At 52.8% G+C, this 27,300-nt stretch overlaps 1 protein-coding gene across 2 annotated transcripts; it reads left to right on the top strand.

Moving 5' to 3' along the window:
* Nucleotides 1–394: 394 nt before the first annotated feature.
* LOC111860804 (neuronal tyrosine-phosphorylated phosphoinositide-3-kinase adapter 1) lies at nt 395–25,522 on the top strand. 2 transcript variants are annotated; one of them, XM_023844823.2, is made up of 7 exons: nt 395–1,532; nt 12,717–12,973; nt 18,517–18,899; nt 19,505–21,091; nt 21,529–21,759; nt 22,212–22,315; nt 24,061–25,522. In XM_023844823.2, exons 2-7 carry the CDS (start codon nt 12,786–12,788, stop codon nt 24,436–24,438), a joined length of 2,871 nt encoding a protein of 956 aa, XP_023700591.1. In that variant the 5' UTR covers nt 395–1,532; nt 12,717–12,785; the 3' UTR covers nt 24,439–25,522. The 2 variants fall into 2 exon arrangements, with proteins under 2 accessions (XP_023700591.1, XP_023700592.1); XM_023844824.2 differs by having other exon boundaries at nt 395–564.
* Nucleotides 25,523–27,300: the final 1,778 nt, after the last annotated feature.

A 27,300-nucleotide genomic window follows, 5' to 3' on the forward strand; every position in this document is an offset into this window, starting at 1 on the left:
ACTAATCCTGTAAGGCGCACTGTCAGTGTCTGTCAGCCGTGTGTGCTTTAATGGGAATGGGAATGTGTGAGTGTCTATCTGCGGGGGTGTGGGTCTAAATTTGGACGTATGTCTCAGTTTGTCTGCGGCTGTTTGCGTGGAACTGTATGTCTGAGTGGATGAGCGTTTTCATGGCGTGTCTTTGTACCTAGTTTATTCTCAAGGCGTCTTATCCCGGTGATTATGCGTGTCAAGGGTCGGGGGTTAAATAAAACGCCTCTTCGCGCGCGTCGTGTGTTTTTTGCGTGGATCATGTGTTCATTTGCATGAATCGTGTGTTGTTGACACCACGTGTTGGCCTCTTTGTGTTTTTTTTTCCAACCCCCCCCCCCCCCCCCAGTCTGGTTGCATCCCAGCCTCCACAGTGTCATTTCGCCGAATTTCCAGTGGCTTCTTCTCCGGCTCATCGCGTCCCTTCGCTTGAAACGCGGTGTCGTCGATTGCCGTAGAGATGAAGGGACGGAGCCCGGGAGCCCGACGCGATCGCCGGCCGCTGACGTCCGTGGCTAGTGCGCTGCCCAAACTGTAAATACCCGAGAGGACGGCGGAGGGGAGGGAGGGAGAGAGGGGAGGAAGGACGGCGCGACAGCGTCAACAAAAGGCACAATATCTCCAAAATATATTTGAAATCGGATGTCCGAGGGCTAGGAATGTCGACCTTTAAAAAGACGACATCTCATATACGGCAGGACCGGCGGGTATCCGGCGAGGCGCGGCGTGCGGCAGACGCTTTCCGTACCCTCCACAGCAGACGGCTGGCTCCAGAAGAGCAACTCCAATATGAATATTAATAGTACTATTTGAGCCGGCATCGGCCTTATTTATATATTTCAAGTTGCTTTTTTCATTGATTTCCTTTTCACGCTTACGGTGAGGATGTGTCGGCTCCCCGGGACACGCCGGCATGCCCTTTCATTTGTGAATGAGTCTTTAAGGGTATTTTTGTTACGTCGCAATGAAATGCACCACGGATCTGAACCGCAACTCTAACCGGACATTATACCAATCGATGATAAAAAACAGAAACGTTTAGGTTCGTCTGCCTGCGGGTGGGAAGCTGCTTGGGCTGTTACATGCAGGATTATAAAATAGCTTAACCTTTTCCTTGCACTGTATGTTGTTTAAGCATATTTTGAAATAAGGGGGTTCTTCCTGTCCTCGCTTATCACCTGCCTGCCCTGGAAAATGCATCATCATCAGCGTTTCGAAATGTTTTGCTTGTTTTTACGACGGGAGGCACCTTGCGTTTTCCTTACAACAATATCGTTTAATTAACAAGTGAAATGCACGGTGTCATCAGTGTCGGGAATGACATTTAATCACTGGGGCTTGTGATTTTCCCCCCCTCCCCTGACTATTATTTCATAGTAAATAGCTAAACGGGATTCCCGTACAGTATCGCCGTGTTACTGCTGTGAATATATATAGTCGTGAAGAGATTAAAAAATCTCGCTCCTGTTTTGGATGCGGAGTCATCAGCCGCAAAAACACAGGTAAGTTTTTCACTGTGTTTTTCTGGTCTTTCCTCTAATAAATAGCCAGTAAAGGTAGGAATTCAAGTGGGACTTTATCGGGAATATCCGAATATACGCTTAATGGTTGAAATTAGGCGAAATGTTCTGTTTATTGGAGCCGGGGGTGGGTGGGGGTGATTGACGTGATCATATACTTCTGTTTGAATATCGTTTGAATCGCTGCTGCTATTGCCGTCACTTATATACACCCGTGATGGGATTACGTGCATTTGGGCAATAATTTGTCCCTTTCTGAAAATCCAATGCTTGATTAATCACAGCTGCATTGGTGGATGATACTCTGGGTGTCTGTTTAAGTACAGGCGTGGTGTGTGCGTGTGTTTGTGGATGGGGCTGTGATATTTTTGCGGTATGAGTGCGGGGTGAGGGTGTGTATCATTCCGTGCGTGGAGGCATGTGAAGATTATGCACCTGTGCGATGGTTTGGTGGCAGTGGCAGACCGGTACAGGTACACCGTGCTTGTAGACTGTTCACCTGTATAGCGGTGTATCAGCAGGAAACAGGTGTACAGCCAAGGTGTTTTGGGCGATCTACAGTATGTCCTTGAATATGGTGGTATTTTACATGTAGCGGTGTAGTGGCTTCAATGATCACGCGTGTGTCACCTGCTTAAACCTCGCGTTCAGGCTAGTTTTGTAAACAGTGGTGCAGTTTGTGTGTTTCTGACACCCGGCGCTAGCGATGGCTGCTTCTGGCGTGGTAGCCTACTGCAGGGGAGGCGGGGGGAGTTGGGGGGGGGGGGAGAGTGGAGGCGACGGGGGTTTGCGTTTAAAATCCCGCCTCCAGCTTCATCTAAGCGTAGTACCATCAAGGGAGAGAAAAAAACACACCAGACTGTCTCCAGACAAGTGCATATAACCGTGGGCACGCACGCACGCACACACACACACACACACACACACACACACACACACACACACACAAGTACCCACCCTCACCCTGCTAGGGAAAACAGCGGACCGTCTGTGGCGTAAACTCCGTCGTGCCGGTTTTCGCGGGAGCCTCGCGGGAAAGCTGCGGATCCTTCTCTGAGGGTCAGGGGTGCCGCGCGAGCTCTGATCACGCCGCGTTCATGCGAAGCGCTCAGGGTTGACGCGGCGCTGTTTTTGGCAGCAGAGCATCTGAAAACGGCAGGGGCGTCAGCCTGAAATTGGCCTTTTCTGTGCCGGTCTGGTACCGTGTAGCTGCAGGAGCCTCATGTGGACTCAGGGTGACCCCAACGCCTCCACCCTCTGCGATACCGGGAGCGTAACGGGGACCGATCTGGTGCTGCAGGGTTACGATCAGTGCTGCGGGATGCGGGTTCAGAGGCGCTCCTGGAGCACTTGTGACAGCACCGGGTCGGTGATGATGCCGGTCCTACTGATTCCTTAATCCCAGTCTTCAGGTGGTCCAGGTCATGGACTTAACACACGTCTTTCAGGTTGTCAGCGATTTTAGCAGCGTGCCGTAGCGCCGTGGAGTCTGGCCGGTCCCCGATGAGCTGTGGGTTCGTGACTTCCTGGTCTAGCCGTCGTAGATTAGTAATTTTGACGTGGTCAAAACAATATATAGTCAAGGATATTATCGGTTAAATAAGGCAGGCGTGTTTATATTAGCTCTCCGGCTATTCTGTGATGTTTGAGGAACTGCACACAGACCAGACTGGCTGAAGGGAATTCTCGGTTTCACGTTCGTTGGAAATGAAAGCTGGTTTAAACCCGTGTGGATCTCCACCACGTTCCAGTAGGGACTGGGTGAGTTTTTCAGGGACGCGTTAGTGACGAGCGCAGAGAGGCAGCCGCAGGTGGGGATGAAGAAGGGCTCCGACGGAAATCCGATAAACCCGAGGCCTGCGGGAATTCAGCCTGACGCCTCGGAATCGGGGTCATTGGAGACAAGCGTCCGGAAGGCGGAGCGCAGGGCCGTGGGCTTGAAGGCCAAGCTTGGGATGTCGGCCTTTTCACAGACAGCAGGATCCCCAGGTTACATGGAGGACCCACGTGTTTGCGCATGTCCATTCTCTCTGTGTGTGTGGCTGGATTATGTTTATATTACATTGTGGGGACCATTTTTTCAAGTCCCCGCAAAGATTTGTGAATGCAATCAAAAAACTAAAAATGCCAAAAGTCTTGTATTTAGTTTGCCTACTTATGGTTAAGGTTAGTGCTGGGTAGGGGTTAAGGTCATCATGTTGGGATTAGAGTTTTCCCCATAGAAATGAATGGAGAGTCCCCACAAAGATATAATTATGAACCCATGTGTGCAGGGGCGGATTAAGGTGTACAGAGGCCCCTAGGCTACAGTAGTCTGTGGGCCCCCCAACCCCACCCCCCTCCGCGCCAATGGGGGCCCCCTTGCAGGCTGGCACACGTGGGGCCCCTAGGCTTAAGCCATATCTAGCCTGTGCGTTAATCCGCCCCTGCATGTGTGTCTGCACGTGTGTGTGAGACACACACACACGAGTCTGTCTAACTCTCACGGTAACTTGTGGCAGGTACTGAGGTGTCACTTTGGGGGTTATTCCAAACTCATGAATGCTACCATGTGCCAGTGTATTGTGATGTACTATTTCTATCGATCACTAACCACATTTTGGTTGTTTGCTACAAAATAACAGGGGAATTAATCAGCAACTTCCATGTAACTGCGTAACATAAAGTGAAACGTTTATGATTCTGGATTTAAAAAAAAAAAACATGAATTGTACATTTGGGAGGAGAAAAATCACACAGATATCAGGGATTAGACATTCAGCAAGGATGCAGACAAACACTCCTGCTGGTTAATCAGTGACAGGTGACGTAACAGCCGAGAGCAGATTAATACTACAGGAGACTCGTGTCTTTCTGGATCGTCGCACGGCTTCTGGCTCCCATTGATTTCTCACTCCCCGCGGTTTATATCACCCCGTATTTACTCCGGAGCCGCGAGTTAAGAGCTGCGCTCGCCGACACGGTGCAGTCCAGGTGCTTGCTGGACCTCTGAGAGGCACCTTTCCTCTTACTCACGCACAGGTGGCACTACCAAATATGGAACGATGGTCGCTAGGAGACTGACTGTGACATCAACAGCCAGGTTTCCATGGCACAGTTGCCTCTCTGGTGCAGAATTTAATGAAATGTTGGATCTGTGCTGCAAGGCCCCCTGCCAACATTCCTCTAGAAAGTGGGCAGGCGAGCGCAGACCCTTCCCCTCCCCACACCTTAGAAGATAACCTGACGTGTCAGCGCACATGGACCCTCGTGTTAATCTTCTGCTCCACAGTGACCTCTAGTGGCACACCTGGGAACTTGCAGGTTCAGGTCCCTTATGGTGGGTGGTTTGTTTCATGGTGGGACGAATTGGAGTGAATCTGTCTGGAAAGACACAGGACCCTGGCATTACAAAGGTCGATAATCTCTTATACTTGTTTTCAGTTATTAGGAATTAACAGAATATACTTTTGAATAACTATGTTAAATTGTAAGGGTTAATTTTGAACTGTGGGTAGAGTGTTAATGAATATGAACAGGTTACTGGACTAAAGTGCCATATTGTTGTACCTGAAGATGCTGAACGTGTCAGATATGCAGCCGTGTTATCAGTGGGGCTCAAAGCTGTAACTCTTTTTGATAAATCATCTGCTAAGTGAAGTGGAGAGACAGCACTATAAACACAGCAGGGAAGGGCCCTGTAAACAGGGAGGGGAAAATCACTAAAGCATGGGAAGCAGAAAGAGAGCAGGCTGCAGCAGGGGGAGGTGGACAGGAAAGATATGGAGAGGGGGCTGGTTGAGAGGAGGGAAGTGGAGAGGGGGCCGGACAAATGGAGTGGGGTGGAGAGGAAGGAGATGGAGAGGGGAGGTGGCCCGGAGGACAAGAGGGAGGTGGAGAAGGGGCCGGAGGACAGGAGGGAGGTGGAGAAGGGGCCGGAGGACAGGAGGGAGGTGGAGAGGAAGGAGACGGGGCTGGAGGAGAGGAGGGAGATGGAGAAGGGGCCAGAGGAGGGAGGTGGAGAGCAAGAAGGTAGAGAGGGGGCTGAAGGAGAAGTGGGAGGTGGGTGGAGAGGAAGGAGATGGAGAGAAGGTTTGAGGAGATCAGGGAGGTAGACAGGAAGGAGGTGGTGAGGGGGCCTGAGAAGAGGAGGGAGGTAGAGTGGAGGCCGGAGGAGAGGAGCGGGTGGACTGGAAGGAGGTGGAGACTGGGCCAGAGGAGAGGAGGGAGTTAAAGAGGGGAGCCTGTGGAGAGGAGGCCAGAGGAGAGGGGGGAGGTGGACAGGAGGCTGGGAGAGAGGAGGGATGTGGAGAGGAGGCTGGAGGAGACAGTTTTACTGACAAATTCTTCAATCACAATATTACCCAGAATTCCAAGCATAGCTTTGACCTGAGAGGTGCTAAATAACAGCCTTGGTGATGTGGGTTGGGGGGGGGGGCATGTTGTTGATACATCAGATCCGTCACCACAGAAACCCGAACCGTACCGTGACTGTACTGGTCAGAGTCAGGTGACCTGCTCTCCTTAATGCCCCGTGGCTCTGCGGGCCCCAGATCAAGCAGTGGCGTGTTTAATGGACCCGCGCCAAAGGCGACAAAGACTGTTTGGTCTTTGCCAAGCTGACTGACGCCATGGGGCCGGATGAGGCCGCCTGACGTGTTCCTCTCTGTACCGTACTGCCCGGGTGTCCTGCATCGGGAGCGGAGAGAGGGAGAGAGAGAGAGAGGGAGAGAGAGAGAGACTCACAGCTCTCTTTCTAAATCCTGCTTGGCAACAGCTCAGTAAAAAAAAAAAAAAAAAAAAACAGTGGACCGCTGGAAGTGCAGGACTGCGCGAAGAAAGGGGAGCTGAGACGGAGGAGTTCAGGGAGATGCGGACCGGGATGCTGGAGACGGAGGAGGCAGGCGAGGGAGAGGGAGGGAGCGGCTCCTGATCAGGCGCTCGGCACCTCCCAGTCGCTCCTGTCCCAGAAAACAGAGGTGAAAAAACGTCACGCTCCCGCTTCCGCTGAGGACGTTTATTTTAGTCAGAGCGGCGCTCCGCAGCTGCACCCGGCCCGAAACGCGGCACAACCCAGCAGAACATGCCGGAAATCCAGCCTCCGTGTGTCAATGCTGGTGTCGATGGCCTGACTTGGGGTGGGGGGGTGGGGGGGGGGATGCACATGCTCTATTTATGCCAATTCACCTGACCAGGAGATCTGCCTGCTAAGCCCAGACACAAGGCAGGAGTGGGATTCGAACCCCCAGCCTTGCTACCCACTATCATCTTTGCACCACCCTCGACTGATCTAGTACGTCTATATCTATGTTCAGGATGAAGCTCCGCCTCCACTGACTCATTGGCTGTGGGTCACTCAGAGCTGCGGTTGGTAGGATGAGCAGACACAGGGGGAGGGGGGTAAGAAACCACACAGGAAGCATGTTACCTTTCACACCTGTGACTTTCTTTTATTGTGCGGCTGTCGGGCAGGATCACACCTCACCTCACCTGCTGTGGTCAGCAGGCAGAAAACATGAGAATTACATACCAGCGGTTATCCGACTCGTCACCCGCTTAACGAGTCCAAAAGGTGCCATTATTAATAATTAATGATGACAAAACGGTGATGTGCAATTAATTACTATCCATTGTTTGCGATCAGACGGCCCCGCGGAATATTAAACTCATGCACCACAGGCTATGACTGGTGTGAAACTTTAACGTTACAAAGTGCACGGGAATATGGGCTTAGACTGTCTGTGGGCTTGACCCAAAAGAAAGGAATCCGCTGGGATTTAATGGGATTTGCCCCTTACTTAGTTAAATATTTACCTAATTACCTAAGAAAGGGGCGGATTAATAGTGCAATACGGACGTTTGGTTCTGTGCTGGTCTGTGGCCTCATTTCAGGACCTGCTGCTCTGCCTCAATGCTGTCGGCTACTTGGGGAACATTTTGACTGTGTGCAGTGATTGAGTAACATGTTTTATTAAATAAAACGCCAGTGTGTTTTGTCCTGCCCAGGGTGCTGTTAGAAAGCCCAGTGCATTCTGGGGTAGACTTAGGGCTCCGTGGGACCTGACACTGGATAAGCAGCCGGTCGATGAATGGATGGAAATGCTGCGTGTCTGTGATGTTGTTATCTGTGCTCCCTTTGACCTGCAGTGTGACCTGTTAGCCCAGCGATGGCGCTTGCGAGCTCACTGCACGGGGAGAGGCAGGTGCTCGTTGTGGATGGCTGCCGGCATGTGCGCCCCGCGAGCGCTTCCGCGTGTCGGGCTTGTCGTTCTGTCTCCGGCACGGGTTTCCTTTCCAGCCTGTATCTTAGCAGCGTTTGCTGCGATGAAAAGCTGCTCTGTCTGCAGGTGAGGAGGGAGAGCGGCTGCAGCTGGCAGCTTTCATATGGAAATCTTACGCAGCCTGCAAAGGGAGCAGGTGAGAGGAAGCAGGCAGAGCTGGCTGTGTCACCAGCTGCTGTGCTACACTGTCACTCTGCTGTATGCCACCGGTCTGCGCTACGCTGTCACCGTCACCTCTCTGCCTCACTCTCTCACTCTGCTTCAACTCTGACTCACTTTTTTAATTTTCTGCTTCAATCTCTTGCTCTGCCCCCACTGCTACGTTCTTTCACTCGGATTCACTCTCTCACTCTGCCTCACTCTCTCACTCGGCTTCACTCTCCCCCACTGCTACATTCTCTCACTCTCACTCTGTCTCTCTGCTTCACTGTCTCCCTCTGCTTTACTCTCTGCTTCGCTTTCTCTCTTTGCTTCACTCTGCCTCACTCTGCTTCACACTGTTAGTCTGTTTCACACTCTCACTCTGATTTCACTCACTTTTTCAGTCTGCTTCACCCTCTCACTCTGCCCCCACTGCTACATTCTCTCTCTGCTTCACTCTGCCTCACTCCCTCTCTGTCTCACTCTCTCACTCTGCTTTACTCTCTGCCTCACTTTCTCTCTCTGCTTAACTCTGCCTCTCTCTGTGTGCTCCACACTCACTCTGCTTCACACTCTCTCTGCTTCTCTGTCTTCCTCATTCTCTCACTGCTTTACTCTGCCTCACTCTCTCACTCAGCTTCACTCTTTCTCACTCCACTCTGTTCAGTGCCTCTTTGTTTCCAGCACAGCGGCCAGTCATGCTGCAGAGATGCACAGCAGGGTGATGCAGTGGAGACTTTGGGATCTGCCACACCACGTTCCAGAGTGCGCATGCTTGTGTGTGCACGTGTGTGCGCATGTGCGTGTATGTGAGACTGTCTGTCACTGGTCCATGGGGGAGGGTACTGAGTTGGCAGGGGGCATTGAGGGCGAGCCATGCGGGGTGAGGCAGGCTGAGATGCTACACTGCAGTCAGAGGCATTGGCATGGCGTTGGTGGGGGGGGGGTGACCCAGCTTGTGTGTGTTTCTGTCTGTGTTTGACAGCCGGTCGCCGGGTGTAAGCGTGTCACCTTGGTTACTGCAGATTCCAGCGGAGGATGCTGGAACCAAGGGCAGGTGGGGAGGGGAGGGAGGCAGAGTGAGAGGGAGGTCATGGAGTACGCCGGCTCGCAGACTGCACTCGCTTGGGGGGGGGGGGGGGGTATGGAAAAAGAGAGATGTAAGAAGGGAGGGAAAGGAGAAGCAAGGCGAAGGAGTGAGGGAGGGAAAAGAGGGGAGGGTGTGGAAAAAGGGAGGCAGGAGAAGGAAGGGAAAAGGCTCCTGTTATCTTCCAACATGTTGGATGGACACGCGTGACCTTCTGGGGATTCCATGCTCTTGGCGTGTTGTAATGTGCCTGGTGTTTCCACCATGCACGCACATGTCTGCTACATGTCAGGCCATCATCCTGATATCCAAGAAGAACGTGATGCGGCTGCATGGTAGTGCATTGTGAGAAGGCTCTCGCTGTGAAGCCCAGCTCTCTCTCCCCTGTATGTATCCAGGTGTTCACAGCCGTTACGCGCATTTTCTCTCCTAGCCTTTAGCAGGACTGTGTTTCTCAGTCCATATTTCCAGCCCCTGTTCTCTCACCCGCATTTCCAAGCCTCTCGCGATATTTGAGGCTGCCGCCTCTCTCCCGTGTCTCCGGCTCACCTCTGAGGAGCCAGCGTCCACTGTGCTCCGCGTTCCGGGAAGGGCTACCGGCCACGTTCTTCTGGATGATCTCCTGCCAGCAGCCTTGGGGGGGAGGATGCCAGGGGGGTGCTGTCTCCCCAGAGCGTCTCACCACATGTCTGGCCCCGTTACGCCCCTGTGGGAAAGGCTTTGAGAGAATGCATATGTGTGTGTGGGTTATGTATGTACAGTGCGTGACAGTGCCATGTGCATCTCAGAGACCTAGGGGGAACTGTTGGGTTTCTCAGGGAACACCTGGTGGGGAATGTGTGGTTTCATTCCCTCCGCCCTCTGCTTCCTCTCTCTCTCTCGCTCTCTCTCTAGCTCTCTCTCTCTCTCTCTCTCTCTCTGTCTGTTCAGGCTGTGCTTCATCTCCATCCGCTGTTTCCTGCGTGCTGAAGCACCGCACCACTCTCACAGCGTTATTCTCACCCCCTCGCTGGCGGCTTCACGCGGTGGCACCGAGACGGAGGGAGAGAGAGAGGGAGAGAGAGCAAGAGAGAGACTGGGGGAGAGCGAGAGTGAGAATGAGAGAGAGGGACAGGGGGAGAGAGAGGGAGCGATGGAGGGTGGGGGGGGGGCTGCCGGCGGCGTTGCTAGGAGACCGTGCTCACACGCGCAGAGGCGGCCTTCGCCTCCCTCCCCCATCTTCACCTCCTTCCTCCACTGTCTCTCCCTCTCTCCCCACAGCTCTGTCACATTGCTGTTCCCTTCTCCTCTCATCTGTCTATCTGCCCTCCTCTCCTCTTCCTTCGAGGTCTGGATGCTACTCTGGTCATTGCTCCGCCCCCCCCCCAACAGCAGTGCTGCAAAAGTGCTGCCATGACGACGGCAGAATGTGGGGCAGGGAGTAAGGGGCGCATCAGGGCAGCTGTACCTCCAGCGACCAGAAGAGGGAGGGGCAAGAGCTGCCTCCAGCTGCGCTATTGGTCAGTTCAGGACAGATCTGATGTCCGTCAGGCAGGAAATGCTCAATGTCACAGTGAGGAAATTGTAATGCTACCCACTGCAGTCCTGCTGAGGGAGTCCCTACTGCCTTGTTCTGACTCAGGGTCAGCTTCTACCCCTTTGGGTAGGGTTCAGTGCCAGGTTTTGTGATCTATTCTCCTCCTCGAGTGTAATCATGTGCCATTCTGGTGACCGTCAACACAACTTTGGGCACGTTTAAGCACAGTTTTGTGGGGTCCTGTCTGCAGTGGGGTGGTGGCCAATACCTCCAATGGTCGGCCATGGGAGACAGTGCCGTTCCGATCCCGGTGGGGGCGCCGGTGCTGTGTCCTTGAGCGCGATGTGTGACCCTGCAACTGGCGGCTGACAGTGTAGATAACCGAGTTCAATGCGGCGGCTGGTAGGAAGGAACACAGCGAATCATGACAAAATAATGAGCTATTACCCAGAATCCCTCTTCACCTGCTTTTGGTTTTTGGTGCTTAATATATATATATATATATATTATATTTCTTCCGGTGTCCCTTCACACTTTCAAACATGGGAGGAGGCGCTAATCGACTGGAGGAGCAGAAAGTCGGTGTTATTAAAAGCCCAGGCTACAGATCTGAGCGAGTGTGTAGATCTTGTATCATTAGGATCAGGTGACAGAGAAACTCCCTGATATAATTACCTGTCCACCAGTGTGAAGACTCACAAAAAGCACATATATTAAGAAAAGGTGTGGGCCGATTCTCTAAATTTACTGCGTGGTGTTCACAGTATGTTTGTGTATGTGTGTGAGTATCCAAATATTTTAATCGGAGGACGGCCAACTAAGATATGCCTGGGGTTTTCTCAGTGAATTTATTTGCTGCACCCGCGTGGCGGACCCTGGATGAGGAGCTCGGGGGAGGGAAATTTGATCTGATTACTCACTTACTCAGGTTGATTTCAATCCAGTTATGATGTGCTGGGTGGGCGAGGGAGTTGGGGTTAAGGATCAGGGATGCTGCTTTTTGAGGGGGGGGGGGGGGTGTTTTGTGAATGTAGACCAGCAGGGCCTTCCTCTCACTAAGAAGCTCGTGATTGTGTTTTTTTTTTTTAAATACTGGACCATTCAGTGAGCCACCAGCAGGGGGCAGGGTGGTTAAGGTGTAAGGAGCTTGAAGGCTATAGGTTGAAATGTCTGGAATCCCACAATTTTTTTTACGGTTTTGATGAAGGTCCACGAGCAGTAGAGTGGTGGGGGTGAGGGGACTGGCCCACAGAGACACTGTCTGCTAGCGTGATTTATCCTCTTATTTTGTTTCTGATCTTGGGGAGTGGGTGACAGTGTGAGCCGCCCGGCAGCTCGGGAAGGGAACCTGCTATTTTGCCAATTAGCGCCCCCCCCCCCCCCCCCCCCCCAGCGCTCAGCTCCACCAGTTTTTGTTTTGATTAATCACACAGGCTAATGGCTGCTTGGACGGCTGCTGCTTTTTAATGCTCGACAACCCCTGGCTTCTGCCTGCGCATGCGCACGACCGCTAACGAGGAGGGGGGCGTCCCGGTCGCCCCCGCAGCCTAGGGAACTGCGGTGATCTTGTGCCGTGAGCCCCCCACCCCGTGACACACAGACAAACACACCTTTATCTGATGGCCACTCCTGCTATTCAAACGCTCCCTGCGCCAAAATGGCCCGTGAAGGACAGACGTTGCGTTTGTCTAATTTCCCTGGGGGTGGGGAGGGGGGGGGGGGGTCTTTGTGGGAGGGGTGAGGGGGAGCACGCTTTGCTTCCATACGTTAACACTCCTTCATCCTGCTTGCCTGCACTGGCGCCCCCCCTGGGCCCAGAGGACAAAAGACAACCGTCGCTCCTCTGTTTTTTGGTATTTAAATTCTCGTTTTGCTGCCAGATGTGCAAATGTAGTGCAAATTCTGCATGTTTTATCTATGATGGGTGACAGATTTGGGGACCCATGTGGCTGAAGAGTGATGTGGGGTCAAACGGGAGAGGTTTGTGGGTTCACACCTTGCTGGGTCAGTATCACTGTTACAGAAAAGCTGTATAAGCCTGATTTTATTAATAGTTTAACCCTTAGATATGGGAATTAGTCTTACTCTGCAGAGCTGTGCTTGTGTGACACTGAGATATGCTGTGTCTCCCTAGCACTGATGTTCACCTACTTCACTTCCAGGTTCCCGATACGGACGGGCCATTCCCTGAGGCCCCTCCCACCAGCTCTTATCTGATTGGCCACAATACCATGAGCTCTGGCTCCGCCCAGGATGTGGCGGTGGAGCGCTTCCTGCGTGATATCGAGAGGAGGGGCAAAAAGCTGCACTGCACTGTAATTGGCCGAGAGGGGAGCGGTCCCCACGGCGACATGAACCTGCTTTATCGCAAGAGCCGGCTGGACTGGCGGCACCGCGACGCCGATGGCAACAAGAAGAGGTGGGTGCAGGAGAAGGGGGGGCAGTATAGGGTATGGGCGTGCATCATACACACATTTAAGCCCTCGGAGTGGAGCCCCCTACTGGCAGCATCCTATAATACAATAATACTGAGCTTTTTCCTCTCCATGCTTTTGAAGGGACCCTGTTGTGGGTCTGAACCCTGAACTGCTTTCACAGCAACCCACAGGAACACAGCTCAGGTCCAGATCTCCTCCCACAGTGACCCAGGGCACGAGCGTAGCATGTGACTCCCCCAGCTTGCCCCCCCCCCGCTGATGTACGGGGGCCGATGGTGTTCAGGGAACTGGGTGGTGTCCCTGGGATCGTTTCGGCGTATGGGAAAGTATGTGATGAAGCCCCTGCCCACACGCTGGGCCATCCGCGGGAAGATGCACGATTATCCAATCACAGAGCTTCAGGAACAGCCAGACCGTCTGCTGAGGGTCACTGTGTGTGTGTGTGTGTGTCTGTGAGTGTGTGTGTGTGTGTGTGTATTTGTTTGATGGTGTTGAGGAGTGCCCCTTTATAGACTGCAAGGTTACGGAGCATCTCAGTAAGGTTCAGGTTCTTTAGCGATCGTCATTATATGAGATACACATGTTAGCTCTCGTTTTCATGGACAGATTAGGGCAGCTGGGGGGGGTATATGGGGGGGGGGGCAGAAGACGTAGGGAGAGGGGATGTGGGGGATAAGGGAAGTGGCCCATATTTTAGGGGGGATCTGGCCCAGTTGTGTCAGGTACACGTGTACATGCACACACACGCACACACACTCACAGACACACACGCACACACATAAACACACAAACACACATAGACACACATAGACACACACACACATAAACAGACACACACACACATAAACAGACACACACACACACAGACACACACACACACACAGACACACACACACATAAACAGACACACAAACACACACACAGACATAGACACACAGACACACACAAACATAGACACACAGACACACAGACACACAGACATAGACACACAGACACACAGACACACACAAACATAGACACACAGACACACACACACACAGACACACAGACATAGACACACAGACACACAGACACACACAAACATAAACACACAGACACACACAAACACACATAGACACACACACACATAAACAGACACACACACACACACAGACATAGACACACACACACACAGACATAGACACACACACACACAGACACACAGACATAGACACACAGACATAGACACACAGACACACACACACACACATAGACACACACAGACACACACACACAGACACACACACACACACACAGACACACACACACACACATAGACACACACACACACAGTGCATGCTCCTTCCCGCTCCCTCCGCACCCCTGTGCCCCCCCCCCGGCTGACTCACAGGCTCACCACGCGATCTGGGGCCAGCTTCCGATCCTGGGCCCGCTCTCCGGCAGTCTGGGGCTCCCACACGCCTCCTCGCCTGACAGGAAGCCCCCCCGTTCTACTCCCCAGGCTGGCGGGGGGGGGGGGGGGGGGGGGCTCGCATGGCCTCATTCATTGCTTCTTCATTCATATATCCATCCCAGTCTAATTCATCCCTTTATTCCCCCCTTCCTGCCTCCTCTCCGCTGCTGTCTCCCTCGCTCTGTGTTGCTCCGGGTTCGAGGCCCCCGTGATGAGCTGGTCGACCTGTGGCTCAGCCAGATGGACCCCCATCTGGGAAAGTACACCTATTAGCAGGGGCTGCTTTGATTCGGGGAGGGGGGGAGGAGGGGGGTGTCTTCTGCTCTCATTCAAGGGTACAACAGCAGCGCCCTCCAGTGCAAGAGCGTGGGACATTCAAGCTGAGAAGCTGCCAGGCAGACAGGAGCTGGGGAGGCGGGTCGAGGCCACAGGGAGATCAGGCTGAGCCACCGTTCAGCATGACCCATCACTTCCTAAAGAAGGAGATGATGTCACTTCCGGGAAAGAAGGGACTACTATGAGGAATACCGAGAGATGATGTCATATTGACGTAAGATGTCTGACCACTCAGGGACCCAGTCTCATACCGGTACAGGGTCAGCCTGACTCTAGAGCGATTGGAGGTTAGGGGCCTAGCTCAGAAAACCTGACCAATCAGGGACCAGATCTCATACCGGTACAGGGTCAGCCTGTCTCTAGAGCGATTGGAGGTTAGGGTCCTAGCTCAGAACTCCAAAGGTGAAATCTGTCAACCCTGGGATTTGGACCAACAACCTTCCGATCACAGGAACAATGTCCTGCACTATTGAGCCATGCCACCACAGTTGTAAAAACCTGACCAATCAGGGACTAGATCTCATATCGGTATAAAGTGTCTGGCCAGTCTCGGACCCTGTCTCATACTGGTATAAGGTGTGCATCTGACAGCAGGGTGCAAAAAGTGTTCCAAAGTGCCTCCGACTCCATCCGCTTCAAAGCAGAAAGAGCCTTATCACTGAGGTCAGACGTGTTCCGTCTTTCCCGGGAACACCCAGGGTCGGCGGGGGGGTTCCTGCTCGCTAGATGCTGATTAGATTTCCCCTTTATTCCCAATCGAACAGGCGACAGTTGGTTGAGGGGGGGTGGCTTGCTTGGGATCGCGGTGGGGGGGGGGGACACTGTATAAGGAAGAAAGGAATGTCATCATCCTCACCTGGTGATTGGCATGTGGACAGCGAGATGATGGCTGGACCATCGACAGAGGTTTTTCTGGTTGCCGTGGCAACAGCTGAGTGATTGCAGAAGCAGAATGTGAATTAATTAGTGTCTGAATGGTGGGGGGGGGGCTATGAAAGGCTGACAGAGTCAGTCCGTGTCAGGAGCAGACGTGGGGAGCAGGGCATACTGGGATGGGCCGTCGGGGGGGGGGCTTTCAGAGCGTGTGGGGATGGCAGGAGGCAGTAGGGAGGGCAGGGGTGGGGTTGGTGTGGGGGTGCAGGACTCACAAAGACCCAGTGACACACTCTGATGCCACAGAGTAGCGGGTAGGACCATGTCAGAGGCAGGCCAGCAGGGGGCGACGGGGTGCAATTCTGTAACCCAGACGACATGAGGCACGACTGAATTGTGAGACTCGCTGGGTTAATCAGTTACAAGCTCCAGTCATCGATTTGCATCTTGGTTACGCCCCATAATGCCTTGTGGGGGGGGGCGCTGGGTCCTCCTCTCTGATGACCCTGACCCCCCCCCCATCCTGAACGTGTCTTTCTTCTATGGCTGGTCTTGCCCTTGGTAATACTGCAGATTAATGCCCCCCTACTGTGGTTCAGAAGGAGCAGGTTTGTAATTATACCTTTGTGGGGGCTCTCCATTCATTTCTGTGGGGAAAACTCTAATCCCAACATGACGACCTTTACCCCTACCCAGCCCTAACCTTAACCATAAGTTACAAACACACACACGGACACACGGACACACACACACGGACACGCCCAGGCACCTGTCATGCACTTACGCTGCTTCGCTGTCTCCTTCCCGTCTGAGGACCCGGCAGGGCTTGATTCCGGTCGGATGTGGTACCTGGAGGTGAGGCACGCAGATCCCAGATCTCCTGGGGAAAGAATCTTTAATAAAGAAGCAAACTGTCATAATATTCAACACAAGATCATTTCTATTAAATGCCCCTCAGAGACTCGCTGTCTCAGGTTCTGCTGAGTTACAGTTCAGGTGCCTTTTAATATCCGAGCTTGGCGGGGGCTGCCTGCACCCCCCGGCCCCCAGGCTGACGCATTCACAGCGTAATGCGGGTAACGACAGCGTGTCCCCCCGCTGCGGACGTGGAGCCTCTCAGTCTGACGTCTGGGGGTACGGTAGCCGGGTCGGGAGTAGCCAGCTAGCGGCTTCCCAGAGAGCCGTGGGAGTTTCGGATCTACGGTACAGCAGCAGTGGCCGCAAAGCTGGCTCCGCCTTCATCGAAAGGAAAGGAAAGCTCATGAGGACAGGAGGGGTGAAGACACGGCCAGAGCAGGTGAAGGAGGGTTAGGCACTGAGTCGCAGCCAGATAGCACAGGTGCTACTGGCTAAGGTGCTTTGTGTGCAGACCGACACACACACTCCATCCTGCTAATGCTAACCCTGCTCTTCCACGTTTTGGGTGTCATTAGTTGTTCATCTCCTCAAACAAAGACTCTCTCCATCTCTCTCTGCCCGTCCGCCCGTCTGTCTGCCCGCCTCCTGCACTCAGCTCACTTTCCACTCACTTTCCACTCACTTTCCACTCTGCAAAGTCGCCCCGTCACGTCCTGCACCAAGCCGCCATCCGGGGTCCACGTGGCCCCGTCGCTGAGAGCCAGCTAGCAGCATAGACTGAACAGCTGAACAAAAGCGATGGTGGTGAATAGCAGGAAGTTTGAAGGAGCACAAATGAGTAATGAGTAATGGTGCTCTGTAGTATTTAATTCAATCATCTGGGTTATTCTTGTCCTAATATGAGAAAAACACGTCTGCATTACTCACAGCTGAAGCCACTACTTTCTCCCTTGTACCCAGGGCCTCTTTGCTCTACCACTCCTATGTCTCTCCTGCTTCCCCTGAGTTTCTCACTGCTGCTGGTCCAGAGGAACCAGCTGAGCCGAGGTTATGGTCCATCAGCAATCGCCTGAAGTTCCACAGAGGCATCACGCATCCTCTTTCTTTTGCTTAATTGAGGCTTTTGTCCATTTACTGCTTTAACCGTGTTGTTCCGATGATTCGGAGGGAACTGAAACTCGCACGTGACACATTTATCCCGGAATCTGCACCCATAACAGAGGTGACCTGCTCAAAGAGGTCATGTTGGTTGGAAGGAGCATTGCAGAAGCTTTGGTCTCCTGATGGAGGATTGGACTTTCACCACGTGTGACCGCAGCCGGAGGTGGGGCGGGTCTGGAACCAGGCTTTGGTGCCAAGGTCACCTTGAGCATGCAGCAGATGCTGTTTCCCGCAGAACCTGTTTGGGTTTGGGTGAAAGGGCCTCAGACATCCTCAGAGCTGGGGGGTAAACACAGCATCCAGTCTGCAGGGCTGCCAGTGACCGGATTCGAACCCGTGACCGCCCCCCTCCTTGTGCTCTTAGTCCTCGTCCATCTGCCGCACGCTGATTTCTCTCAGTGGTTGAAGTTTGGAGTCAAGCTGGATCCTGTCTCCTTTTTCTCCTCCCTCTCTCTCACCCTCCATCCCTCTCTCCCCCACTGTCTCTCCCTCTCTCTCCCCTATGCTCCCTTTCACTCCCCCTTTCTCTCCCTCTCCTTCTGTCTCCCTCTCTCTCTCCCTCCCTTCCTCCCTCCATCCCTCTCTCCCCCACTGTCTCTCCCTCTCTCTTCCCTATGCTCCCTTTCACTCCCCCTCTCTCTCCCTCTCCTTCTGTCTCCCTCTCTCTCTCCTTTCCTCCCTCCATCCCTCTCTCCCCCACTGTCTCTCCCTCTCTCTTCCCTATGCTTACTCCCTCTCTCTCCCTCCATCTCTCTCTCCCCCACTGTCTCTCCCTCCCTCCCTCTCTCTCCCCCCTCTCTTCATCTTCCTCTCCTTCTCTCCCTCGTCTCCAACCTCCTGCAGCTCCAGCCCTAAGGACGCCTCAGCGACGGTGGGGAAGGTGCGTGACCTGGCCTCATTTCGTCGCCACTTTCGAATGGGCTTCCTGACCATGCCCGCCTCTCAGGACCTCTCCCCCCGGCCCTGCGCCTCTGCCATGGCCCCCCGGTCGCAGTCCTGCCACTCCGTGGGCACAGGCAGTGACGACGGGGGCCTGGAGAACGGCGACTTCCCGGGGCCCCGCCCACCTTCTGCTGACCGCCGCCCCCCGGCTAAGCCCAAGCGCCACCCCAGCACCCGCCTGAGCTCACCCGCAGACCCCCGTGGTGTGGGGGCGCCCAAGGATGCCCCGCCCCCACTGCCTGCTGCCTCACAGCTACCCGGTCAGCATCTGGACAAGAGAAGTGGTGAGGGGGCAGGGCCAAGGGCATGTCAGTCATGTGACTCATTCACAGTTCCTGTCTGGGATTTGTAGTTTTTCAGCTTTATTTTAAAGCTTCAGCTCTGATGCTAATCATCAGGACAAGGCATTAGTCATTACAGCTAACAAGGGCTCAGTAAGGTAAAATGTGGCTTATTTGTGGGACCGACTAAAACTTTTGAATGTAGTGGGGTTGGTGCTTACTGCAGTGAAAATGCAACGCCCTGAGAAGTTTTCAGTTTAACCCTTTGTGCCTGGGGGGAGGATTTGTGATGGACACCCCCATATGGAACGCTGAGATAAATCACAAGTGCAGCCTGTTAATTTGCACCTGAGGGAGATTATTCACACAGCCAGAAAAGCGCAGGGAGGCCTTCACCTGAAAAGCTTAAAAATGTACTATTTTTCTATTTTTATTATCATTATTTTTGGTTTATTGGCTTATATTTTCCGTCACGGGCAGAAGGCCCTTCCCTGGTACCTATGGCATTTCCTGTGTGGCATGCTGGGTAATTTCCTGTGTGGCATGCTGGGTAATTTCCTGTGTGGCATGCTGGGTAACTTGGATGATGCTCTTTCTGTGTCCCGCAGCCATGAGTAAGTCTGACTCGGGAGACATGCTGGGCCGGAAGGTTCCACCGCTCAAGCCGAAACGGAGCCCAAACACCCAGCTCTCCTTTGAGCCCCCACCCCCCAGGGCACCGCCCCCACCTGCTCCGCTGTCCCGCCCCGCCCAGGAGAGAGCGGGGCCGGCGGAGGACACCGGCGAGGAGGAGGACGAGCCAGTGTACATCGAGATGGTTGGCCAGGTGTTTTCCCGGGAGAGTCGCGCCGTCACCCCACACCCTGCCCCCGGCCCCACTCCCCCAGCGGGGGCCACCACCCCCGACTCAGACTCGGATCAAAGCGAGGCCATCTATGAGGAGATGAAGTACCCCCTGGCGGAGGAGAGCGACCCACATGCTCACCTCCCACACAGACACGAGCGGCTGCGGCACCACAAAACTGCCCACCCAAAGGCCGCACCTTGCGCCTCCTCGCCCCTCCCCCACCCCCCCTCGCACGCTAAGCCTAAAGCTGCAGTCTCCATCTCCCACTCCTCCCCATTACCCTCCTCCACCTCCTCTACCCCCGTTCCCACACCCCTCTCCTCCAGCCCTCAGCCCCCCCGTGCTCCCACCCCTTTTCTCCTCCCGGCTAACAAGACCCAGACGGACACCAGTAACAAGATCCCGGCTCCTTTCCCCAACCTCCTGCAGCATCGCCCCCCCCTGCTGGCCTTCCCCCAGCCTGCGGCCGCTTCCAGCGGAGTTGGGGCCCAGCTTAAAGCTGGGTCCTCTAAAGGGGCTCCCACCCAGGTCACCTGCAGCATGACCCCCCCATTGAGCACCTCCTCCAGCTCCAAACTCCCTGTCCTTCAGCTGGGCCCCAAAGACTCCTCTGGTGGTGGGGAGAGGCAAGCAGACAAGAAGGAGGCGCTGCTGGGCCCAGCCCCCGGGCTTCGGGCTCGGAGCCACTCCACCCCCCTGCCCCCATCCTCCCAGTCCTCTTCGCACCACTACTCCCACCACCACTCCCACCGACCCCCCTCCCACTACCACCATTACCGGCGGCCTGACAAGGAGCTGCCCACCTCCCACAGCATGAAACTGGGCTCCCAGTCCTCAACGCAAACCCAGACTCCAGTTCAGGGTGGGAGCAAGGACGCCAAGGGCGTCAGCTTCTTGCTGAAGTCCGAGAAGCGGGACAGGGAGAGGGACACAGGGACCCCCGCAAGCACGGGGTCCCAGGCCACCCCCAGCGCCAAGGTCAGCTTGAGCTCTGCCCCCTCCCCTTCTTTCGTCTCCTCCTCCACCCAGCGTTCCTCCTCCCGGCCCCTGCTGCAGCACCCTCACTCCGCCCACCCTCTGTACCACGCCCTCCCCGCCTACCGCCCCCCCCCCTCGGACAGCCCGCTGCTATGGACCTACCCCTCTGCAGCACTCAGGAGGCCTCCGGCCTACGACAGCTTGCGGGGCGGGGCTACGGACGGCTGTGCCCAACCCGCCCTGCAAGGGAAAAGCGGGAGCTTGTCTCGGGATGGGGGCGTGTCCGGAGGCGGGGCCACAACAGACGAGGGAGCCTATTGGCCCATGCAGAGGAAGATGTCCTTCAGTCACAGCAACAGAGAGACAGAAAGTGAGTAACGTGCTGGACGGTCCAACCGGACGGGGCCAAGTGTAGTCAGGGTGAACTGCTATAACCGTACTGGTTAGCTTTCCCTATAACTGGATCCAGTTATAGGACCCAGGCAGGCAGGCTGGTTAACGCAGTCCCTCCTGTGACCAGCAGGGGGTCTCTGCCTCCCACCTGAGCTGCAGCACCAGGTGAATGAAGGAGCGCATTTGCATTTCGTGTGGAAAGACGCTGCTGTCTTTGGACATGAATAATTACCAGCGCTGCCTATGAATAATAGGCTGCTTTGAATAACGAATCATGAAGAGTCTGAATAATTAGCTGTGCAGACTGTGAATAATGATGCTGCTTATCCACGAACAGCAGGACCCGGCTAACGAACACTGCTCTCTCTCTCTCTCTCTCTTTCTCCCTCTCTATCCCTCGCTCACTCTCCACAGAGGAGGATGGCCAACCCGGGAGTGGTACTGCGGACAGCCGGGCCCGGTTGGACCGGGAGGACCGCGCCACACTCTCCGGTATCCCAGTGCGGTCTGGGGGAGGGGGAGTGGTGGCAAGTGGGGCCAGCGAGAGCACAGGAGGCACAGGGAGGGGCCCAGAGCCGCGGGCCCTGGCCAAGTCCGGCCTCCCGCTGCCCTGCCAGACGTTCCCAGCTTGCCATCGGAATGGAGGTGAGGACGGCAAAGGAACGTTCCCCTGACCAATTACAGCTCCCTTCCCGGCTGTCGGCGGTAATCAGATTGGTACGAGAGTCCCAGACGTGCTGTGATTGGCCAGGGGAGGCCGACACAGACCGGCAGCTGCTGCAGAAAGCACTGCGTCAGCAGCCTTGGGGCTCAGGCCTCGCTGCAGCACACGTATCTGAGGATGCTAACGTTAATGCTAACGCTAATAAGGACACTAACACTAATATTAATGCTAAAAATAATGCTAACTTTAATGCAAATGCTAATGATAATGTTAACGTTAAAGCTAACGTCAACATTAATCACAATGCCCTTTTTGCCCAATTTGAGAAAGAAGCTACAGCTGTAGAGACTGAATGGCCTGTTCTAACACTCAGTATTCTGTGTGTGTGTCTGTGTGTGTGTGTGCACTTGTCCCCACTGTGTGTGCAATTCAGAGCTGGGCCGCCTTGGTCGTTCCTCCTCCACCTCCGGGGTGCGACACGGCAACAGTAACATGCAACGCCAGGGCAGCCTGCCCCCCCGGGAGGGGCTGAGCCAGGTGAGTGAGTCCCACTACCATGGGGGGGGGAGGGGGTGCCATGCATTGACAAGAGCCTGCTCTGTCCCCATGAATGGGCTATAGCTGGTTGACCCTAAAGGGTTAACGACTGGTATGAATATTTTGGCATGAAAATAATTAAATATTAGGATTCCCCCCCGCCCTGTTCTGCAACAGGACTAAAGAGACTTGCCACCCCCCCCCCCCCCAAACAAATACATATCCTCTTCTGGAGCTAAGTGGAATTTCAGCGCATGTCAGGCTGCGTTCCCTTGCAGGCAGAAGTGACATGCTGCCGTTTCCGTAGTAACCTGCCACCCAGAAGCTCCCTAGGTAGCTCAGAGACACATTGTCTGCCCATTTGACCTTCCTGCATGCGCAGCCAGCGCTGTGGCAGGGTGGAGTGACACCTGGTGGTGACTATGGGCACTGCAGGCCCCGTGAAGCCAGGGCAGGTGAGGCTTAGGGGGTCTGGGCCACTTGGTGACTTTAAGACTTTTTAACTCTTATTCTTCAGAAGTTTGCATCAATTTATCAAACTTGACATTCGCTAAACATGAGAAGTAACAAAAACAGCAGTAACAATATAAGAAATGCAGCATTTTCTGTCTAAATTTGGTATATATACATTGGCTTCTGATGTTTAATTTTGTTCCTTATGTTCTGTATATTTATCCTCCTGTTGTTCTCATGCCACCTGGCCCCTGTCCCTATCATGGTGACAGTACACAGACATCACATACTAATAGTCAGTGGTTTGAGCACCAGATGTCCCTTTGAAGACTTGTGTGCTACTGGGGGCGTTTTTGTTGACTTTGATGTGCCCGCCCTGCCAGGCCGTGGTGATTGGGAATGGCGGCGTTGTTTGTTCACTCTCTGGTTTCAGTCCAATCACCGCTTGTACACCCACCTCTCCACACGTTGCCCCCTTTGCATCTTATAGTGCGTTCGTTTTTCTCTCGGAACGCGGAAATTCCGAGTTGAGTGACATCACGTCCGGCAATCTCCCGTTCGAGCTACCACATCTCGGAACAAACATGGCTGCCTCCATGAACACGCAGCTGTGTGTTGTTGCTTTATATTTTAGCAGAGTTGGAGTGAGATTATTTTTTCAGAGAGACAAACAAACAAGAAACACGAACTAGTCAAACCGCATTAAAAGCTTTATAAAATATTTTAGTACATTCATAGCAATATTCTTTTTTCGAGAGGCAAACAAACTACAAACAAACCAAAGACACTAACAATTCTGGTAAAAATCTGATATTGCATGATAGGATACTGTTTACGGTCATGATATGGTATTCTCCAAATCGAACATGTGCAGTTACATTTATAACTATTAATACATTTAACCAAATAAACATGTTTAAAGATTTATAAAATAGAATTACTGTTGAGTGTATAAGCCGCCATGTTGAAATGACATCACAGGGGCAACTTGGACAACAAAATCTTGTCCGACATCAACGTCATAAAAGAGGCGTGTTTCCGATGGGAAGTGACGTTTTTCATGACGTTTTCATCCGAGTTCCGACTCGGAGAGAGATAATCGAACACACCATTAGCTGCTAACCCTCCCTCCCCCCCCAAACAAATTCCACCCCCACCCTGTGTTCATATTGCAAACGCTTTCTGTTCTTGCATCACATACCCTTAATCCTTCACTTCATTATTCTGATTAGCCTGTCGGCTGTGCCTTCATGTCCCTCTTTTTCTCTGCCCCCCCCCCCCCCCACCACCAGCTCCAGACCCAACTGCAGGCTGCACCACCCAGCACGCCCCCCCTTTCCCACCAACAGCAGCAGCTCCAGCTGCACCAGCAGCTCAGACTCCAGCTGCAGTACCAGCACCTGGCCCAGCTGGCGCAGTGCCAGCCTCCCACCACCGGGGGCAGCGGCACACCACCGACCCAGGGCCAAAGGGATGGCAAGCTACTGGAGGTGATAGAGAGGAAACGGTGCCTATGTAAGGAGATCAAGGCACATCGGAGGCCTGACCGCAACCTGTGCAAGCAGGACAGTATGCCCATCCTACCCAGCTGGAGAAGGACACCGGAACCTCGCAAGACGGGCACCCCTCCCTGCCAACCCCCGGCCGTGCTGTGGGACACCTCCATCTGAGGCGGGGTCGGGTCCGGGGTAGGGGGCAGGGCACAGAAGGGAGCCAATGTGTGAATGAAAGGAATTGGGGTTCGGGGGGTGTGGTCAGGAGAATGAGACACGATTGGATTGTGAGCACATGACGAGGACGGGACCCTGGCACCCTGGGTGGGCTCAGTTTGTGGTCCTTAAGCGGAAAACCCTCCCTCCAGCTGGACTGACAGAAGAGAGGACTTGGGAACGAGGGAGAGGAGAAGGAAAAGGAGGGATATAAGGAGTATGACCACAACACTGGTTTCCCGGTGCCATGTGACGTAGGAGCTGGACAAGGAAAGTGGTGCAGTTCAGGTGCTGGGGTCACAGCGGAGCTTATCAAGACGGAGAGACGGATGGAGACAGAGATGGACGGAGAGAATCGCCAAGAGCATCTCTTAGCCCGAGCCACCCGAGTTCACGCCAAGAATCTGTACAATCCTACCTTGTTTTTAAAACACTATCTATACTCTGTATCTCCTGCTGCTATAAAAGATGGCGGATTCAGCCGAATGCCTGAAAAAGAGGAGGCGGGTCTCAAAGAGGGTCCAAAGATAACGGAGGAGGACATGCGAACGTGAAGAGGAAGCCAACAGTCTCGCCTTCACCCATTCCAGGTTCATCCAGCGCCGGCCGATGGTGCAAGGAGTCACGTCCACTCTGCCACTCTGAGCAAGGGCTTGCATCAGCTAACTTGTCACCGACAGCCAGTCACAGCTCAGTTCCCCATCCGGTCACCCACAGCCAATCACGGCTCAGTTCCCCAGCCCGTCAGCGACAGCCAATCACGGCTCAGTTCCCCTTCCACGTTCTAGAAAGTCGCTGCTGCTCCAGCACGTGGAAGGAACTTAGACTCACATCTTGAATGCAGCCACCGGTCACCGACAAAGGAAACAAGTGCTTTTTGAACACACTTTGAATTGATTGTTTTGTACAAAATTGCCAAAAGTCTCCAGTTAGCTTAATCCTTAAGATTAAAATACCAAGCATACTCAGAAATTTCTTTTACTAGAAGAAGGTTGCTATTCCTTTTTGTTTGGTTTGTGAATGATATTTAAACTTAAGTGGGAATCAATGAAAATTTATTGGGGGGGGGGCGGCGGGGTGGTCCTGGTGTTAATGGGTGTAAAACACTGGGGTGGGTGGTCGGGCGGGAAATATGGGGAAAAAAGTGTAGATACTGTTTTGAGATGATACGAAAGTGTATTGGTTTGTTTCAGCGGATATTTCACAACTAAATACCATCTTTTAACGAGCAGCCGGACTACCGCAGACAGTAACTGATTTATTGATACCGGGCACAGTGAGTGTCTTTTTCGTATGAAGGTTTTCTACTTTTGGGAATTAATCATCAGACATTGTTCGGGACGGGCGTGTTGTATTCACGGCGTTATATCCCAGTGTCTTTAGGCTGCTGGCAGACGTGTCGTGTTCGCGACTACGTTAGATCAACGTCGTGAGAACGTTACGCGCAAGCGTTCGACGGCGCACGAGAACCGCTTCGCCACGTGGTAGGTGGGGACACTCTGCTGCACATTACAAATATAACGTTATGTGCAAAAACCTTTTATTACTCTTTACACAGTATAATTATGTTTTTTAATGATATATTTATTTTAGCACACTGCTGAAATTATTTTAGTCATATTAACTGTACAAAGAAATACAGAACCAGTTAAATGATTCCACAGACAACGTAGGCCTATTACAGAGTGTCTCTAAAATTGTTCTTTGAATTTCTATATATTGGACCGGCAAGGTATAATACAGTTCACAGATGTGACGTTTATCCAGAAATGTTTTTCGCTTGATAACTTCCCTTAGCGTTAGAAGTAGTCAGGTATAACTCTAAGGCAGTTTGCCACTCCGACTCTACAGTGTCAACACGCTGATCTGACCCCCAGTTGGACCGAACCTCTCTCACACCCGGAAATAACATATACAACCCGGTATAAATTCCCCCCGACCGGTCAAAACCACGTGAGCGGGGTTTCATACTATTTGTACCGGTACTTTCGGCTCGATGCACTCAAATCCCTTTGTGTAACAGAAAAGATTAATATTTGTGGATCTTTCACACCACGAAACACTGAAACCGTAATGAGGGAGAATGCTGGATAAACTCCAATGAAAAGTAATGTATGTTAGAATATCTCATAGAAATATACAAGGAATATATTTAAAATATATATGCTATATGCTAAACTATATTTAAAGTATCTATTGTCTATCTATTCTTGTCATATTTATAGATCTGAGTTATGCATTTATTGTACCATATATCATAACATCCCGACGGATTAAATCACATATTACTTTTTCAAGGGGGAATCGAGCAGCTCCGTGTTGGGAGTTTGAGCCGCGGGATGGAACCGCTCTTGATAAACAACTACCATCGTTGCTATAATTTTGTACCGTTTATACGCGTATTTATTTGCTATTTTAGCGGATGAATCTAGTTCCCATTTAATATTTGGAGTTTTTGAATACGTGTATCTTTGACTATGATTATCGTTACTGAAGAAATAATGATAATTTATATTATAATTATTGTTCCATATATAGAGCTATTTATGGTTTTTGTCTTTTTAAGGGTTGACGTTTGGAAAAATGAAGGGTACACCTCATTAATTGTACTTAGTGAATGTGAAATGGAATCCGGAGGGAGAAAAGAATACCGCGATTTATAGGCCTAGAAGTGGGCTTTCCTGGCTTACGGAGTGCAAATAATGCCAAAATGAATTATATCTCAGAAATATTATTGAAACGTGTCAAAATCGGTACATTCACGTAAAATGAAACGATGTAATTATTTCAGTCTACTTTTATTTAGGCCTACTTAATGTCCTC

Source organism: Paramormyrops kingsleyae, chromosome 24 (assembly GCF_048594095.1).
Source record: "Paramormyrops kingsleyae isolate MSU_618 chromosome 24, PKINGS_0.4, whole genome shotgun sequence".
In the NCBI taxonomy this organism is placed as follows: Eukaryota; Metazoa; Chordata; class Actinopteri; order Osteoglossiformes; family Mormyridae; genus Paramormyrops; species Paramormyrops kingsleyae.

What these genes read in the sequence shown, in the direction of transcription:
- LOC111860804 (XM_023844823.2), top strand. Translation starts at nt 12,786, where the DNA reads ATGAGCTCTGGCTCCGCCCAGGATGTGGCGGTGGAGCGCTTCCTGCGT. An exon ending in CAGCAACAGAGAGACAGAAA is followed by an intron (nt 21,092 to 21,528) that starts GTGAGTAACGTG and finishes CACTCTCCACAG; the next exon opens with AGGAGGATGGCCAACCCGGG. An exon ending in AGCTTGCCATCGGAATGGAG is followed by an intron (nt 21,760 to 22,211) that starts GTGAGGACGGCA and finishes TGTGCAATTCAG; the next exon opens with AGCTGGGCCGCCTTGGTCGT.